This window comes from Centrocercus urophasianus, unplaced genomic scaffold (genome assembly GCF_019232065.1).
Source record: "Centrocercus urophasianus isolate 14NV4802_14NV808 unplaced genomic scaffold, USGS_Curo_1.0 seq_21, whole genome shotgun sequence".
Classification (NCBI taxonomy): domain Eukaryota; kingdom Metazoa; phylum Chordata; class Aves; order Galliformes; family Phasianidae; genus Centrocercus; species Centrocercus urophasianus.
In genome coordinates, this window is record NW_024884767.1 from 5,416,736 (window position 1) to 5,436,550 (window position 19,815).

General features: G+C 35.4%; 1 protein-coding gene across 1 annotated transcript in view; it reads left to right on the forward strand.

Annotated features, from left to right (window-relative positions):
* Nucleotides 1-19,815, forward strand: part of ADGRV1 (adhesion G protein-coupled receptor V1) — a 267,806-nt gene that overhangs the window by 109,014 nt on the left and 138,977 nt on the right. Inside the window, exons 69-80 of the mRNA XM_042822761.1 lie at nt 731-970; nt 2,524-2,673; nt 3,379-3,852; nt 4,566-4,709; nt 6,486-6,657; nt 7,027-7,162; nt 8,781-9,628; nt 10,849-10,966; nt 11,740-11,911; nt 13,624-13,866; nt 17,917-18,324; nt 19,254-19,438. Coding sequence (XP_042678695.1) covers nt 731-970; nt 2,524-2,673; nt 3,379-3,852; nt 4,566-4,709; nt 6,486-6,657; nt 7,027-7,162; nt 8,781-9,628; nt 10,849-10,966; nt 11,740-11,911; nt 13,624-13,866; nt 17,917-18,324; nt 19,254-19,438 — 3,290 coding nt within the window. The remainder of the gene's footprint in view (nt 1-730; nt 971-2,523; nt 2,674-3,378; nt 3,853-4,565; nt 4,710-6,485; nt 6,658-7,026; nt 7,163-8,780; nt 9,629-10,848; nt 10,967-11,739; nt 11,912-13,623; nt 13,867-17,916; nt 18,325-19,253; nt 19,439-19,815) is intronic.

Sequence of the window (19,815 nt, forward strand, 5' to 3'; positions counted from 1 at the left end):
CAAGCCTTTCATAGTCTTGACAAATAGTGGAAAATCTTTTTCCCATGTCAAAATTGTTTTAGTTGTCTTTGACTTTTTTTTTTTTTTTCCTCTACAAGTCATTTGAGAAAGCAGAAAAAAATTAAAGCAATCAAAATAAAATCAATGTTTAAAGTGCAGAATATGGCCTCCTCAAAAGCAAATGTAATTATAGGAAATCTTGAAAATATTCTAGTTTTTAATCAGGCTGCAGAAAAACAAAAAATCATTTGAGGAATTTAAAACTTTTATTGCAGAATATTAAATAAGTGTTTGTCATTTTAGGTCAAATATTACATACAGAGTGAGTACTGATTTACTTGGGGAGCTTCACAGAAAAAAATCTGGACAAATGCAGAATTAAAAACTGGCCTGTGTTTTTCCCATTAGGTGCTCTAAGGAAATTTATTTCATTTATAACTATTCATTTATATTATTAATACATATCAATTTTAATAAATTGGCATTGTGGTTAACTCTCACAATTTCCTTTTGTAATTTGATATGCTTATTTTTCCAAAGGATTATTCAATTTTCTACATGCAATTCATTGTGAATATTTTGTGGTTCATTGTAATCAACAAAGATTTAAACATCATTACTTACCAGATTAAGGAACTTTGTTTCACTTATTGCGATCTGTCATTTCTCGATCTTGGAGGCCTACTGTAACGTAGCATCACTCTTATTCTGAAACTGATATCTTCCACAGATTAACTGGGACATTTTAGGGCCCAATTCAGAAGAGATTTTATCTCCTTTGAATAGTGACATTGGTGACCCTGTGAATGGATCATTTTATTTTGGAGACGGAGAAGGAGGTCCGAGAACTATTCATCTACAAATCTATCCTCATGAGGAAATTGAAGTTCAGGAGATATTTGTTATTAGACTGAGCCTTGTGAAAGGTGAAACAGAAATAGATCCAAAGGCAAACAACATTACACTAATAGTAAGTCATTATTGCTTTTCTGTTTTCTGAGATCTCTGTTGATACTGGAATTCATCCTGTGAAATTTTTCAAAATTAATCATACTGATAGTTTGTCATTTGGCTTTCTTGTCTCTTCTACTCACATGTATTGGTACGACTTGAGCTCTTATGAAAATGTTGCAAATAATCTATTGGTAAAAATCAGTATACAAGCCCTGACTCAGCTGCCTTCCTTGCAGAAGTTTGTGGTTCTCTTTGGTGGGAGCATGAATGGGTCTTAATTCCTAACTGTTCACCATTTTGAACTCTACTTCTCCTTCCACTAGCACATATTAAAGAAATTTTAAAAATCACAGTGAAAGACAGATAGTCCGAGAAGTAAGGCAGAAAAGCTGTTAGGAACAAATATTTCCTTTAGGGATACTGAAGTTAAGGATTTCTATACGAGACTTTTATAAGGGGGGGGGGGGAGGGCGGTAATTGTTGGCTGTATTGATTTTTCTGGCCAGTGTTGTAATGTATTGATGGATTTAACTCCTTTTTCTACAGGTTTTCTGAAGGTTGTCCTTCAGAGACTTAGGTTTATTTCTTGAAATGAAATGCATACCAATGCATACTGTATTTCACCTTGCATACAAATAAATTGTTTTCTCCATAGGCACCAGTGTTTGTGCAGAGCTAATCCAAGGCAGAAGTCTTTGATTCTTTGTACAGCCTTTATGTCTGGTGAAACTACATAAGTGTATAAGAATACAAAAATAATCAAAATATTTACTAATTGGATTTCTAGTTCTTTGTGTACTATTACCTTGTTTCTCTCCAAGTGTTCAGAAGATAAATAAAGAAGCTTTAGAGGATAGTTTGGATTCATGGTAAAAACTTTGGAATAAATTTGCAGCAATGAATTATAAATACAATTGTCTGTTTGTGTCTTTTGACCCATCAAACAGGTCTGGACAGTTTTGAGTTCACTGAAAACTGAAAAGAGGACACTGTTGCTTTCTCTATTGTGTCTTAATCTTATCTCCATGGGATACTCTTTCCTAGTTCTTTCAAAATTAATTTATTCTCTCAAATGTGTTTTAATCATTTACAATATACAAGCTGTTGTTGTTAAGTGAGGCTTGAGTAGATAGAATTGTCATTGCCATAGGAAGTTTCAATTAATGAAAGATAAAGATGCTTGTGTATTAACTGAGTACATCAAATTTTGATTCGTATTTAATTTAGAGCTTGCTCAGACTTCTTCAGGAATCACTGTAGGATCTCGCAAATCAGCAAGTTATCCACAGATCTCTTACAACTCTCTTACAATCTTGTATGTGTGCAGGAAAGAATGTGGTCTTGATATCACTCCCTTCTGATACCCTGATGCTCCTGTATTCTATTTCTTAAATTCTTCTCACAGACTCTGTTAACTTCTACTGAACTCTTGAATATTCAGATGAGATAAGTCAATAGGAAGAGTTAGTGGATATATGCTCTGTAGCACAATGAAAAATTTAATGATTTTAGCAAGAATATAGCTCATTCTGCATTTCTAGTTTTGTTGTTATTGTTTGTTGTTTACAGATACAGAAGTTTGGTGATCCCAATGGAATTGTACAGTTTGCTTCTGAATCATTATTTGAGCAAAACTATACAGAGCCCTCAGCACTGGAAGGACCACGAAGTATTACATTGTTTCTCAGACGAGTTCAAGGCACTTTGGGAAACATAACGGTATTCTTGTTTTTATTTCTTTTTCTAATAAGAGTGCACTCTGAAATGATCTACATAATAATCTGAAATGTGAACATATAAAGAACAGAGGCAATATATGTATTTATATATATATATCTGTTTCTTTCAATTGTTTGTTGCTCCAATGCATTTTTGTAATGTTGCCTTTCAGACTGAATTTAGCAAGCGGTTCAGCTTAATTGTCTGTGGTTTGAAAAGTCATATTCAGTCTCCTCACTTATAGAGAGAAAAGAAATATAGTATAGTAGTTGTCTCTTTTCTTTCTGGTGCCATCTTCATTTGGTTTTGTTGGGAGAGGAGAGTATATTTTTATAGTGAACTTTCTTTGAGAACATCAAAATTTACCTTTTTTCCAGCTGTATTTAGAAGGTAAGTGCCAACTATTTTGGTCCACCACTCTCGGTGCTATTTGGCTGAAGTATTTTTGAGGTCTGTGTTTTAACAATTGTTTAATTGCTGTTTATTTATATATTTTATTCTAATTAATGCATGAATATGCTGTATTAAATGAGGATTCTTGACAAATTTCTGTTCTAAAGAAACTTGGAGAGAGGACAGACAGCTAAGATATTACGGTGTCAAAAATATAAGCAATTTTTAAACGTGGTTCAAAGTGTATGTATGTTTCTGATTCTGTGTGTAACTTTGTTTTCTTTTGCTTTTTTTTTTTTTAACTCATTTTAGGTTCACTGGAAGTTATATAGTGAATTTGACATGACAGGTGACTTTCTTACAACAGAGGGATCTGTTGTCATTGCTGACCAACAGAGTAAAGCAGAAATAATTATCTACCTGTTACCTGATGATGTTCCTGAACTGGATGAGAACTACATAGTTCAACTGATTTCAGTAGAAGGTGGAGCAGAGCTAGATGATGATAAAAGAATTTCAAAAATAAATGTTTTTGCAAATGATGATCCCCATGGAGTATTTGCCTTGTACTCTGATCAGCAGTCAGTACTGGTTGAGAAAGACCTTGATCGGTATGTTCAGATTAATGTAACTCGGCATGCTGGGACATTTGGAGAAGTGGTCATTGAATACCAAATCTTGTCTCATCAAGAAAAAGAACTAATTGCACCTGAAAATGAGAGGGGATATCTCACCGTAAAAGATGGTGCCAGCTTTGGTGTGAAAAGAGTGCCAATAAGCAGCCAGGTCTGTATAATGCTTTTAGATCCTTAGATATCTAGTATCTATGCGAATGTGCCGGAATGAGTTGCTATACTCTCAGCAGTATCCACTATGAAGAAAGGGCAAAGAAGACATTTTAAACCTTATGTATATCCTATTTCTGGGAAGAAGTGGACTTAAATATTGTGTTTTCAGAGGATATTTGCAAAATCACTTCTATGCATATGTTGATACAGTTTGTTTCCATCACTGATCTTCATTATTATGATTTCCATATTTTATTATCTTATGCATCAGAAAATACTTTCTCAAGTTTCCCTTTTGGATTGTCAGTAGTGATCTGTTGCTGCTGACATATAAAGCAGCAGATATATTTGTTGTCAGCATTGTCAGGTTATTTGGTATACTTAGAAAAGAGTTGCATTCACAATGTGGTGAACAGTGAAGATAAAAAGTGAGCTGAGTCCCGCTTTTCCATTTACAATTTATTAAAATGACAATAAATGCTTTGCAAGTTCAGAGTTCAACAAACTACTGGTCAATCACATTTTCAATATTGATGTTTTACCTGTAGTTCTTTTGTGCAAGATAACAAAATGCTAGTCTTGAAAACACTGCTTTTGTAAGTAGAACAAAAGTTGCTCATCAACCTGCTACTTAATTTTTTGAACTGGTGGATGTCATGCTTTTTCTGGAATTAATTTTCTACCTTTTAATTTAAATTTTCCCTTTTTTAGGCATTCCTTTTATTGGGCTTGAATTTTACCCTGGAACTGATTAATGTAAGCCTGGCTAGGGAAAGTGCCAAGGATGTGCCTAAAATATTAGGAACAGCAAAGTCAGCTGTTGTGCTTGTTCCTGCAGAAGCTGCCAATTCACAGGTCAGTATAATATATCAGGCTGCAGTATAACATTTCTACCATGCTTCATTCAAAAGATAAGTGCAGTTACGATTCAGTTTGCTCCTTAAAGTTTTTTTCATTGCTACCAATTTAATGACTGACTTGTAATTTTTATACCATGTACTTTTCTGGATACACATTTTTTAATTTTTATAGAAATGTGTTAATACTGCAAGAAAATGTCCCTCCAACCAATAATTTTGATGTATCTGTGTATTTAAAGCAACAGTAAATAATGTAAATATTACAGTTAATTTATGCTATTCATTCTGAAAGTAATGCATCCTATTTATTTTGTGGAAACTACAACAGATATATACAACACAATTACCTTTTTTGGTAGAGCATGTTCTCAGCTACAACACACTATTTTTCAACATAGTCACCATGATTGTCTGATCTGCGCAGATGAGCTGATTGAGATGCTCTTTATTTTGTGATGTGACAACTGTGCATGGCCATCCAGAACATGGCTTGTCTTTCACATTGCTGCTGCCACTGCTGAAGGGTACCACCTGCCCATCATTGTGCTCACACTCACTGTTTGGTCTCCATAAATGTTCAGCAAGCATCAATAAATGTCAGTGGATGTTCCTTTTTCTGCATGGAAGAATTCAGCGACACACAGTGAAGTATTTCTTTCACTAATACTTCCATGTCAGATGCCATTCTGCCCGACTGCCCCTCTGTGTCACAGTCACACGGCAGCATGTAATGGGATGTTGGCAGGAAGGTTCAACCTGCATGGCCATACCACCAACATCTGCCTCTGATATCATGGGCTGACATAATAAAATGGGAGGCATTGCTTTCAGAACAGAACATATATTTTTCTTTACGCTAAACGAATATGCTGAGATTTAAAAGGCAAGAAGTCATTCTGAACTAATTCTGCATTTACGTAAAGCAGCCCCAAAGTAGATAACAACAACTATATAGTAGCTTATGCTAGAAGATGTAGAAATCATGCTGGTTTTTAATGCAGTTGGCAATACACCTGGCTAATCACAGTGTGAGAAATTCTAACTTTGGCCACTTCGTATGACAGTGAGAAAAGAGAATTTGTCTATTCAAATATAGTATATGTGCTTCAGATGATTTCTTATGTATCAGGCAAAGATAATGGAATTCTTAAATTTTAAGTTTTTATTAAGTAATTTTATTTGTCTTAAAGCCCTAATATTTCTTTCAATTTCTAATTAAACTTAAAACTCTATCAGTATTATTTACTTCAATATTGTTTCTGACGATGCTTATCCAGTAACTGCTTTTAGAATGTGAGAATTATGCTTTTAACCTAATTTGCTGCTTAAGGAAAAGGAAAAGTAGATTATGCCAGCAAGAATATTCTGTTAAAGTTATTATATGGCAATAATTTATTTGCACTGGATACACAGTTATTGATTCTATCTCTGTGCACACACATGTATATATATATGTTCACTACTATAGCTATTACTGTGAACATCATGGACAGGTTATGTTTTTCTTTCAATGTTTTCAGTAGTGAAATCCAAGTCATACTAGTTCCTTTCTCTGAGATTTAATTTTCAAATATCTCAGAATTAAAAAATTATTGTAGACTTTTTAAGGAATTGAGTGTGTGCGTATCTGTTCATATACTTTAAACTTGCATCACAACTACATGTAAAGTGATTGTGAAATACCTGTTTTAAAATATGTAGTATGCTTGCACATGTGTTATTGCCTATTCTTACTCCATTTTCTGTAAGAAAATCTGTTACGTTTCTCCAGGTTGGCTTTGAATCTGTGATTTTACAACTTACAAATATTGTAGCAGGAACAGGTCAGGCTGTCATAACCAGAAAAGGAGTTTATGGCTCTGTAACAGTTAACTGGATTTCAGGATACCCACCAGAACTAACCACTGACTTCATTCAGCCAGGCAATATTACTCCTCCTTTTGGTAAGTGCTTGTCCGAGGAAGGAGGTATGACAGTTGCATAACTGTTTTTCTTATTGGTATCTGTAAATATTTCCTATATTAATAAAGTCTCAATAGAAAATAATTGTATGGTCTGCTTTTTATTTGCATGCAGTTTGTTTCATTCATGAGTAGAGGAAGAACTAAATGTCATTGGTGCCCATCTGTGAGGTAATCATAATGCTATGCCCTGTTGGACAACTTTGTATAGGAAAGACTGTTAACCAATTTATTGTTGCTAAATGGAGTGGAATTGTCATTGCAAACCCTATCTCAGCATACATTCAGGTGGAATGAGAATTTCTATTTAATGACTTTGAACTGTGCCCTCTCCTCTCTCTTTTTCTTCAGGTATTGTTCTGTTTTCCTCTGGTGATCAAAGTAAAGTAATCTCATTTCAGGCTACTCCAGATATAAATAAACGTGAGTCATTTGCCATCTCTTTAACAGAAGTGCACAGCAATGTGTCTGGTGGGGCCCAACTGAGGTAAGGTTATTACTTTAAATTTTTAGTTTCACAGATAGTGGAAGAATTATTATCTGTATACAGGAATATGCCTTATAAAAACCACTTTTAAGTTACAAACAGATAGAAAGAGTAGTGCTTTTTTTTGATGAATTTGTAAGTCTTGTTTCAGTTCCACAGATCCAATATTACCAGAACTGACACTTCTCTCAAATTCCAGTGTATTTCATGCCAGGAGGATGCAGGGTATCCAGAATGTGTCTCAAATCATAGGGACAGTTAAGAAAATGAAGAACCAAGATCAACAACTTTAGCCAGGAAGCTGAAGAATGTTTTCATTAGTCTCCCTAGAAAATCGTAATAAGGTGTTCTTAGGTGACAAAATGCTATTTCAAATAAATTGAAACAAAAAAAATGTTCGGAAAATGCTTCATTTATATTAAAAAATATTTTTCTTCTTAAAAATAGAACTATTCCATTTAATATAGTCTTCCATCTCAAGTAGATTGTTACCGATTCTTCAAACTATTTTGTTTTCGTTCTTCCTTATTTATTGATAGCTAAAAGTGGTATAAAATGAATGGACATAGAGCTACACCGTGTATGGAGAAAGGTATTTGCTTCTCCACATTACAATTATACCGGCAAGTCAGAAGGAAGTAAGGAATGAACTGGATGACTAAACTCCCTGGACAGACTCATTCTCCTAGGCTTGTATGTTCTGTGGACTGGTGTCCTCAGAGCACCTATTTAACATGTGAGTTAAAAATCTTGAGTGTACAAGAATGATGTTTTTAGAAAACTTAACACTGGATCCCACAGGAGGCAAAGCTGATAATTTCAACTCCCTTAGTGATGAAAAGTGTCTAGTTTGTTAATGAAAATCACATACTGTAATTGTACTGCTAATTGGTAGCCTATAGCGCTGAATACTGGGTCAGTTACAGCAGAAATGTAAGGCCCAAAGTTTAGTAAAGGCCTTTTTGGAAGCAGATTATCACAGTTTTCAACTCTATGCGTTTTATTTCTTATAATAAGGGTATAGATTTAGTATGAATATAGTAGAGTTCAAACTGATACTTATTAATGGTGCTCAAATCTGGAAAAAAAAAAAAAAAAGTATGACTAATATTGACAGGGTATGGTTGATACTTCAAAATCCCACTGTAAGTCTTCAAATAGATTCTCTCTGCTCCCTGGCTAAAATGGTAGATCTACTATCATCAGTGTAGTCCACAATTTTCATTTTCTACAGGAAGTTTGTTCTATAGTTATGACTGGCATTTCTCTGAAAGGCTGTATTGTAATGTATCTCCCTGCTTTCTGTCCACAATAGAAAAAATTATAGCTGTTTTTCCCTCTCCATTTTCTCATGAAGTCCTTCCTTAATATATCCTTTATTCTGTGTTAAATGAGATTGTATTAAGCCTATGAAAGGCTGTGTGGCAATGTTTTAAAACAGTGTTTTAAAAAAATCTATTTACATCTTAACTTGTATAGTTGCTGTTTCTTCCCTCAAGTGTTACAAATTTTTCTTTTAGTTCAATTTCTTACAGTGTTCACTGGAAACTATTCTGTGTCTTCTAAATTTCTTATTTCCTGTTTGATCATTCAATTTGCAATATCTGTTCTTTTTCAGATCAGGATTTACAACAGCTGAAATTGAGCCAATGGGGATATTCCAGTTTGCTTTTAACTCAACATTCATTTCAGTTGAAGAAGATGTTGAGTCAGTCACACTACATGTCCAAAAACTGTTTGGATTTCGAAGTAATGTCACTAAATTGACATATCAGACTACTCCAGGAAGTGCCAAACCACTAGAGGACTTTAGGCCTATTCATAATGGGGAGCTTATATTTGCACATTTTCAGACAAATGCCATGATAGAAATATCAATAATTGATGACACTCTTTCTGAAATTGAGGAATATTTTTTTGTAAATTTGACTGCTGTTGAAATTTTGGATTTTCAACCTGCTAAACTTGACTGGAGTCCACGTTTAAATCCAGCTTTCAGTGTTGCAACAATTAATATCCTGGCTAATGATATTCTTCATGGAATACTAAGTTTGGGGCCAGAGTTTATTTATGTTGAAGAAGATGCAATCAATAATACTCTCAACACAGTGATAATTAATATCAGAAGGACCCAGGGGTTTACTGGCGATATTGAAGTAACCATTAAAACCTTTGGAGGAATAAGTGCACAGAGTGGAGTAGATCTATATCCTTTTGAAAATGTTTATGGAAAATCAAACTATACGTGGGCAAATGAAGGAGAAGATTTTGAGGAACAGTCAGTCTCTCTGACTTTGCTGGATGGAGAAAGAGAAAGCAAGGTGTCCATAAACATTTTTGATGATGATGAGCCTGAAGGACAGGAATTGTTTTATGTTTTCCTCTCAGATCCTAAACATGGAGCTCAGATTGTGAAAGGAAAGGATGAATATGGATTTGCTGCTTTTGCAACTGTGATTATTGCAGGTACCAGTTTATTTTGTTTTCCTCCTCTAAATAAGTAAATGTATTGGAATTAAATAATAGTAAATAACTATAGGTGCTTCTCAAAGTATTTATGTGAACTTTGGCTTTTTTCTTGGAAAATAAACAGGGTATTATGTTGTCAAATCTTGACTTTTTCAGTTTGGAAAAAACATCTAATATACTAAAGCCCAATATGCATCCATTAGCAATTTAGCTCAAAATACGCTTATAGATGCTGCTCATCTCTGCTCACATTCCTATCATGAAGGGAAAGGCTAAGTTTTAGTGGTTTTGTCTTATATGTAGTGGCACTGCATTTTTGGTGTTTTTCGTTTTTTGTGGTTTTTTTCCTATTGTCACTTCCACAATGCCTGATGCTTTATGAGGTATAAAAATAACAGGGAAAGTGTTTCTGTATTTTGATACTGTTTAAGCTCTGTTTCGGGCTTTGGTCGGTTGGTTGTTTGCTTGTTTTCTCCTTTGCTGCTTTTCTGAAGCTATTTACATTCTAATGAGAACAACACAGTATTTTCCAGCTCTCTAGTTTCATACGTTGAATTAAAGAGAAGAAGAAAACAAATTACAAATACGGGAAAATAACTGAATTCAAGGTAGTGGCTGGGTGGAATAAGAAAGGTGAAGTCATGCCCTTGGAATCTTTACAGGTCATAGGAAGCATAACCAGCTATGACAAAGTTACAATCTAGGGGTACAACGAAGACAATTTCTGTTTAGAAAAAACAGTTATAAGTTCTAAGTAGACATGTTATAACTGGAGTGGGTATCTCTTAGGGTGATTCTAAATAAAGTTTATGAAACTGTTCTTGACTGCTTTAACACCTAGCCTCTTGATATCAGAGGACAGAAATTCAGTAAGTTCGCTGATAACTGGTGAAAATATAGATTTATGTTCACAGATGGTACCAGGATTCTCGTAAGAAATTTTCTTTCAAAGGAATTCTGTAGGTTAAAATACATAAAGTGCAGAAATGCCAACATGTGAATTTGGAGATAAATAAGGAATGTACATAAAGAAGAGTAATACTAAAGGAAATTTTCTTGAGGCATCCTACAGTAGTCCTTTAAAGCATACTTTTGGTACCCATTTTTTAATCTTTTTTTTTTTTTTTTTTTTTTTTTTTTTTTTTAAGAGAAAAAATATAATTTAGTCCCAACTTAATTTCCTAGCTAATTAATTTCTTGGGCTGTTTCCTATATAGGAAGTGATCTTCAGAATGGCATTTTGGGATTCATTCCAGAAGTACAAAGTGGTCTTATACTTGATGAAGACTCAGAAAACAGAGAGGTGCTGCTGGTCGTTGCAAGGCAATCGAACAGGTGCAGACAGCAACTGATTCGTACTCTGCGTATACTCTGTTTTAAATCAAGGGTGCTGCTGGTAGTGGAAGAGGTTATTGTAGAATTTTTAAAATAGTTTTTGCCTTCCAGCTCATTTAATAATTTCCCAGATTTTCGCAAATAGGCGTTAATATGATTAGGTCTGTCACTGCACTTCTATTAAACAAAAAAGGGAAACCTCACTATGTGGCTGCTGCATGGCTGTGAAATTTTTGCTTAGGTTAAGGATTTGCACTGCTGAAAGTGAAATTGAAATTCTCATCTTCCTGCGTAGTATATAGAGGGTATGAATATTTGAATGAGTAATTAACACGGTGCCTAAGTGTTAGAACTATACTTGTGTCTTGAGTAGCACAGACTGTATTTTTTCTAATGTATGCATTTGTTGTACATTTATATGTACTTTAAACAAATATCCTCAAATGTTCTATGTTCCTCAGATTTACAGGAAAGTCAGATTCTGACTGGTTTTCCAGACAATTGATTACCATAGTATTAAAGAAAGTAATTGAGTACATCCTTGAATTTCAGACACCAGTGTCTGTTTTGCAGTTGATACCATGTTTTCTAAAGGAAAAGTCAAGAAGAATGTGGGTGTTCATCACTGCTTTATTTCCTTCCCGTGTTATTTTTTGTATGCATACATTTTTTCTGTGCATATTTGAGAAGAAGTATTTACAGAGTTTTCCATCCTAAGTCAGCTTGTTGCTTTGTTCATTTTGAATACGTTTATTCTTTAAATTTGGTTATAGGGCATTTGAAGATGTGAAGGTCTTTTGGCGTGTGACATTTAATGAAACAAGCGCTGTTCTTCTGAAAGATGGTGTGAATTTGGAGAACGAACTTGTGTCTGTGCTGGGATCCACTACTTGCATGGCAGGTCAAACAATGTGCAACATCTCAATTGAAATAAAACCTGATAATGTAAGTAGTTAATGTACATTTAGGTACAGCACAGTGTCACTGAATTGTGATTTGTCAAGATGAAAAAATAAATCTCTGGTACTAAGGAACTGATGCGTAAGATGTGGCTTGAAAACAACATCCACTCAGTTTCTCAGTTTCTCAGTAAATAAAACAGATTTTATTTACAAGTTTTTACTGCCTCCATTGTGATTGGTTAAAATTCAGAAAAGAGTTGAGTATTTAATTTGAAGAGTAAACTACAGGTCTCACTTTCCACATAACTATAGGAAAAAAACAGGAAGGTGTCATTTCACTGAAACGTTCATTCATATGCTAAATTCTCAACCTTCGCACAGAAAATTTTTTAACTGTCAAACACTCATTTGTGTGATTTTTATGAACCATATCCTATAAAAAAAAATCCTATTAAAAAATAATAGTGTTCACCAAAAAACTTCTAGTACAACTTCTACGTATTTTTTTTTACTTAAGTCTCACATGATGATCTGTGAATGCTGGTCAATCATAGAACTGTGTAAGAACTCAACATCTGAAAATCTGTACATATCCAGGTTGAGAGTAGTGAAGTCTGGTTTAGCAGCCATCATCCACTGGAACCATTTAGCATTTGCCAGTTGGGTATGTGTAAGCCTAACTGCCTTGAGAGGCCAGCTCAAAGTCAAAAACTCAGCTATCATTTAATTAAAACAAAACATTCAGTCACTGTTGTTGAAGATAAGAGGATCACTGTAATAATTGTAATAGAGCAATTAAGAAATGTGGGATTAATGTTTCTCATTCTTACAGTGTGTTCAAAAAGTTTGAAACTTCCCAGGAAATTATCCTATCAGCTGGGCTAGTGTCAAAACTGAAGCATGGGGAACAGAAAAGAAGTTTTCCTCCATTTTTCTGACTACTTTCTACAGTGTTGTGCAAGAGGTAGAAAACAATAAGGATACATAGTCATAGTTCATGAAGAGAGCCATCTTCCTTCTTCAGATGTTATTCTTAAATTAAAGAGCAAATTAATAAAATATATACAGTAGTGAATCACAGGTTGCTTAGTTTAATGGAGAGACATGATTCTTTAGTAACAGCTGTGCAGCAGTTGCAGAGACATGCAACTCAAATGCGTGCTAATCTACCAGTTGCTGATGGAAGTCAAAAGGTTCCTGTGGCATTCCAATAAATTAGAGCCTGCCATCCATTAGTCAAGATTTAAAGATAAAGTCTATTTAAAGAATGACTTAAGAATTACTTAACAGCAACTTAAATAAAAATATATGCTATTTAACCCCCAGTATCTTGCTCCTGTGCGTTTTTTTCCACAGATAATTAGGCGTGACATGTTTTTTATAAGGCAAGAAGAAAGTGCACATTTATCAGAAAACACTGCACATGTAACTCCATAATCTGGAAAGTGAAGCACTGAAAGAGTTTACTATAATGTCTTATAGCAAAAATATCAATAACTGTAATGTATAAACAGCTGCTTTACTGCAATCATTGGGTGAAACCTCAGATGTCACTATTGCACGTGACAATGTGGTGCCTATTGCAACATTATTTTGAGGATATGCTTTGTCATACTGCATATTGCAATAAAAGTGTTTGTGATAAGTGTTAGTGCAAGTAATTCACTGCATATAAAAAAAAAAAGTATACACTTTTTAAAGCTTGTAGAAATTAACAGATCCTTTAATGATATGAAAATTGTTCCTTGTTTACAGGTACCTGAATTTGAAACATACTTTTTTGTTGAGCTGTATGCTGTAAGTGCAGGAGCTGCATTGAACAGCAGTGCCCGATTTGCATTTGTAACAGTTCTTGAAAGTGATGCACCTCATGGTTTAATATATTTTGCTGTGGGATCTCGTTTTGCTGTGGCTCATAAGAAAACAACTTTAATCAGTCTGCAAGTGCTTAGAGATTCTAGTACATCGGTAATCACAAAGGTTAGCTACAACATGCAGGTAAGAATGATGTATTATTAAATTGTTGCTTATTCTCTTGAAGTAATTTTGACTGTGATTAACATTTTTTGCAGGAAACAGTCAAATGTTTGTTGCTTGGTAAACTGCTTTACTTGTCCATTAGTAAGGAGATTTGGTTTCACTGCACTGTCAACAGTGATATTGTTCATAGTACTTTCTAGCAGCCTCAAAGAGAATGGTCAGTCAGTCATTAAATATGTTTCATTCTTTGTCCTAAGGTTCTTTTGAAACTCAGTTTTTTGAAGTTTATTTCTCTGAAGCTAATTCTTTATCATGATGGATAAGACTGTAATGATGTAGCTGACCAAACAACATACCTACAGTGTTAGGCCAGAGATCTATTAATGCTTAGTTCAGTCTTAGAAAATGAGAGAGTTCTTTCAGATTTTTTTTCCATGTTCTTGATGTACTAACCATGAAAATTGTTCCTCTGATTGAAAATATTGTCCGTAGGTGAATTTTATCATCCTCATTATTTTTTTTTCTGTATTTGTAGCTTTAACACAAAAATATCCTATCATTTGCTGACCCTCTTATTTTCAAAGGAATACCTCATTTTCTTTGACAGATGATGAGGATACTCCTCTAATAGAAGTTGCACAGCTCTAAAACCATAATTTCTTCAAATTCCTTAGGGTTTGACTCCAAAATCAAGCACGGGATGCAAAGAGGGCTCATCTATTGTATTGGGATAGCACTTAATCTGATCTACTTAGAATATGATGGACTTTATGAAAGAAAAAAAAAAATTCAAGAAACAGTTTTTATAGAAAACATTGTGTGATCAGTATTATGCCATCAGCGTTCTAAGTAAGGGGCTTTGCATTTTGTAGTTGTATTGCATATGTTTCTATTTTAACTGCATGAGATAATTTGATGCATTCGTGCATTATAAAGCAAGTGAACACTACTTTAGTTAGAATATGCCATTACAAATTCTCACATTCTTTCCAGCCAAGAGGTTATTACCATTTAGATATTGATTCACAAAGGAATTGCTTTTGCCCAGTGGATATGTAGGCTGAAAATAAGGGACAGTTCCTTATAGTTCTGTATCCATTCCCATTTTTTATATACCAATTCTATTTTAAACAGTTTTAGGTTTGAGGATACGTTACACCAGGTATAAAATATGAGACTCTTAGTGGAAACAGACTCTTATCTGTATTGACCACTGGTAATCAGAACTAGTCATTACCACTTATTTCCATATTCCTAACTCTCTGCTGGAAGGGAACAAGGAGGAAACCTCAGGTACTCAACAAGTTCTTTGCCTCAGCATTCACTGGGAATCATGTTTCCTACATCTCTCAAGTCTGTGAACCTCTAGGCAGGGTCTGGGGAGAAAAATTTCTCTGTCTTTAAGAGAAGAGCAAGTGCGTGATCACCTCATGAAATTGAATATGTGTATGGGCTCAATGGAATGCATCCCAGGGTCCTGCCGGATCTGGTTGATGTAGTTGCCAAGCCATTCTCCATTATATTGAAAGGCTATGGTTATCAGGTGACTGGAAAAAGGGAAAAATCACTCCCAATTTTAAGATGTGTTGGCAGGGAACTACAGGCCAGTGAGCCTTACCTCTGTTCTTGGAAAGGTCATGGAATGGTTCCTTCTGGAAGCTATGTTAAGGCAGATGCAAGACAAGGAGCTGATCCAGAACAGCCAGTGTGGCTTCACCAAGGGCAGATCATCCATCACCCAAGTCTGTTGGTCTTCTATGATGGACTGCTGGCATTGGTAGACAAAGGAAAGGCAACTTATGTGGTCTGCCTTGACTGTTGCAAGGCATTTGACGTGGTCCACACTACATGGTTACTGTTGGAGAGAGATGTTGAATAGAGATGGATTTGAAAAATTTAGTATTCAGTGGATAAGGAATTCATTGGATGGCTGCAGCAGCAGAGTTGTGGTCAATGGCTTTATGTCCAGGTGAAGGGCATCTTTCAGGGATCCATCTTGGGACAGGTGGTCTTTAACATTTTTATCAGCAACCCAGATAATGGGGTGGGGAGGAGTGCACCCTCAGCAAGTTTGCAAATGACATCAAGCCAAGTGGTGCAGTTGGTAAGATGGAAGGAAGGGATGCCATCCAGAAGGAACTGGACAAGCTCGAAATGTGAATCTAATGAGACTCAGCAAGGCCAAGTGCCACATGTTGCACTTGGGTTGAAGTGATCTCATATGTCTACAGAATGAGAGAAGAACTCATTGAGAGCAGCCCTGTGGAGGAGGGTTTGGGGGTTCTAGTGGACAAAAAGCTCAATATGAGACAGTAGCGTGCACTTGCAACCTGGAAGGCCGACAGTATCCTCCTGGGCTGCAACATAAGGGGGATGACCAGCAGGGACAGGGAAGTGATAGTTCCTCTTTACTCTGCTGTGAAGCACCATCTGGAGTACTGCATCCAGGTCTGAGGTCCCCAATACAAGAAGGACGTGGAACTCTTGAAAGAAGTCCAGAGGAGGGCCAAAAAAATGATCAGAAGGCTGGAGCACCTCCCCTGTGAAGATGGGTTGAGGGAGCTGCTTTTGTTCAGCTTGGAGAATAGAGGGCTCTGGGGAGACCTCATTGCAACTTTCCTGTACTTAAGGGGAGCTTATAAACAGGAAGGAGACTAACGTTTTACATGTTTTTATAGTAACAGAACAAGGAAGAATGGTTTTAAACTAACAGGAGACTTAGGGTGGATGTTTGGAGGAAATTATTTACTCAGAGGATGGTGAGGCACTGGCACAGGCTATCTGGAGAAGTGGTTAGGTACCACATCCTTGGAGGCATTCATGGTCAGGTTTGATGTGGCTCTGGGCAGACTAGTCTAGTAGATGGCAATCGGCTTGCAGCAGGGAGGTAAATAGTCTTCAGGGCCTCTTACAACCCAAGCCAAGAATTAGAATCCTGTGATTTTTATGATTTTCATTAGAATTGACACAGATGATGTGATCTTACTTTAGAGTAAATGTGAACATGTGGACACCACACTGATTCACTCTACTGTTCTCCTGCAAATTCAAAAAATATCTTATTTATTCCATAAGTAAACTTTTCTAGTTAAACCAAAATGTTTTCAAAAGGGTTCTAATACTTCACAAATAAAAATCTTTGCTCTATATAGTAAGAGAGCTTTTCAAGAACACTTGATTCGGGTTATATTCTGTACTTAAAATGACTAAAAACTATTGAAAACTCATACATTTGAGCAGTAGTTCAGAATGTTAGTTTCCACATAAGGAAGGTTTATTATATTACCAGATATAAATTCACAGTTATGGTAACTGACAACAAGAATGTGAAGAATGAAACAGTTCCTACAAACCTCACATAAAGTAAAAAATAATGGTACTTCATGGGGAAATGATGCTGCATAGCATTCCCAGATAAGTTAATCTGTCTGCCTTGTGCATTTATTCTATAAATATTAAATAATAAAATATATATTCTATATGTATTCTGTATTTATTCTAAAAATTTGGGTTTTTTTACTTTAGTAAACTTTTTTTTTTACTTTTAGTCTTAAATTGATGGTTCTTCTTCAAAGTAGGTATACTGAAATTCAAACTTTTACCAGTTCGTATTATTTTTGCCACATATTTCTGGAACATTTACTTTGCATTTCTATAGTTTTTACTTACAGAGTTTTTACTTGCTGAATTGATGGCGCTTCATCCTACATATATAAACTTACATGGATCCTTCTGGAATTCACCTTATTGATTTCTGTTTATCCAGAAAAGCTTTGTGATTATTTTTTTTTTTTCTGGAAAAAGAGAGAGAACCTCTTTACTGATTCGGACATTATGTAATTCTTTCTTCTAGGTTCCCAGTGATCAAAAGTGATAGATTTCTGTTTCTGGGACATATTTCATATAATGTAATAGTTATAATCACTCTTAGGAAGTACATTTTGAAAGGAGATTTTGTTTTATGCAACTGAAGTTTACCCACTTAACATATGTTTGTTCAACAGCAGCTTTTTTTGAACAATCTTATCTGTCATCATGTCACCTGAAACTCTTTTGGTTTGTTTTAAGGAACTGCAAAAGCCTGAAACTGTTGGTCGGACTTTCATATCTCCAGCTATTGCGGGACAAGATTTTGCCAGAGCAGAAGGTCTGCTGACTTTTGAACCTGGGCAAAGAAATAAGTTTCTTGATGTGACCCTTACTCCAAAGACAGCGTCATTAAACCCATTTCCTAAACGCTTCCAGGTTGTGCTTTCTAATCCCACAGGAGGTGCCAGAGTAGATGATGTCTATGGTGTTGCTAATGTCACCATTGTCTCAGACATGGGGTCCTTGCCATTCTGGATGCTGATTGATCAACTGCATCAGCCTCTTGATGACGCAATTTTACAAAGAGTCCTTCAGAATCTGAATGTCAAGGTGGCCGCAGAAACAACTGAAGAACAGCTCACTGCTGTGATGCACGTAATAGATAAGGTAAATGTTTCCTGGTGTTTCTTGAAAAACTAATGACTTCAATAAGTATGATCTATAATAAGATCAAAGTTATAATTCACAACAGGGACCCAGAATTTACTTCCCAGATTGTGGAAGCAAAAATAGAAATCACAGCTACCACAGTCAAGGAAGAAATTTGTTGCTAATGAGGATGATGACAGGAAATCATAGAACAATTAGATTGAGAAAAGCAACCAATATTAATTTTGCATATTTACACATAGCTCACGATTTCCTGCTGTACAGAATTTTATTCAGTGCTATACTTTTAGAGAACTTACTGTTTCTTGAAGGCATCTTTGTTGGTTCTAGCCCTGGCACAATACAGTAAGTTTTTCGTAGCTTCTGATGTCAGCACAAGGACAGATCATACTATGGCCAACTGGAGTCCACTGTACTCTTAACTAGGCATGTAGCTTGCCTTTACTCTTGCAGTAGCTTTGGAAATCGAGTTGGTGCTATAGTTGGGCACTTTAGCATTGCATTAAATTCTGTAAGAAGTCTGAGTCTAGTAGTCTACTTTTGTGGCATTCTGGCTCTTCTGCACCTCTGGAATAATGCACACAAACTGGAAAACAAGCATGTAGACATTATTGGACGTTATAACACTCTTCATGTCAAAAATTCTCCAAAGGATAACAGTTTTGTTTTCTGAAAGAATGAATACCACATGGGTTCTTTATCAACTCCATTTAGTAAGCATATCTTTATGTAATTTTGTCAGTAGAGTGCTCCTCATATCTTGGTAGCAGCAATTAGAAGTTGAAAAAAGTTTCCTGAACTTTCAGAAATAACGCTGGTAGAGAAACTAAAATGTAGTAAATGATAAAAGAGTTCAGTGTGAGAAAATGTTTTAAGCAGACTTCTGTGCATAGAATGCTGTTCAATATTTTTTTTCTTCACAATAGGTTACAGATATAGGTGACAAACATTTACTCACTGGTAAAAGTAGAAGTCTTTTCTATGAGATACTCTGTGCTCTCGCTAGTCCAAAACGCAAGGACACACGAGGATATAGCCTGCTTGCTGACGTGACTGAGAAGTTTGCTTTTTCTTTGCTGACTGAGATAATGTGTGGATCACCAGGGGAGAGGTTAGTGAATGTGAATTCATAGTTTTTACTTGAAATAGATGACAAAGAATGCTGACATAGACATGAGAACGTTTAAGTGGAATTTTTAGATATGGGTGTTGCCTATCATGATGCATTAACGACACTGTGTTGTGCTCTGCAACAGTTGTACAAAATGCAGTATAGGCAGTACGACATGGTGTCATAAATAACCTGTGCACTGATACAGGATAGCTGTGAGGATAAGTTAGAAAGTCTCAGACCTGTTCATTAGCTTTAGTTCAAAAACTCTCAGGAAAAAGGACCATTAATATTTTTGGGAAAATAATTTGTAATTACATCGTGGGGAGCTACTTCTAAGGCTTGGGTGAGTGAGAGTAAGGAAGCCACAAGTTTTA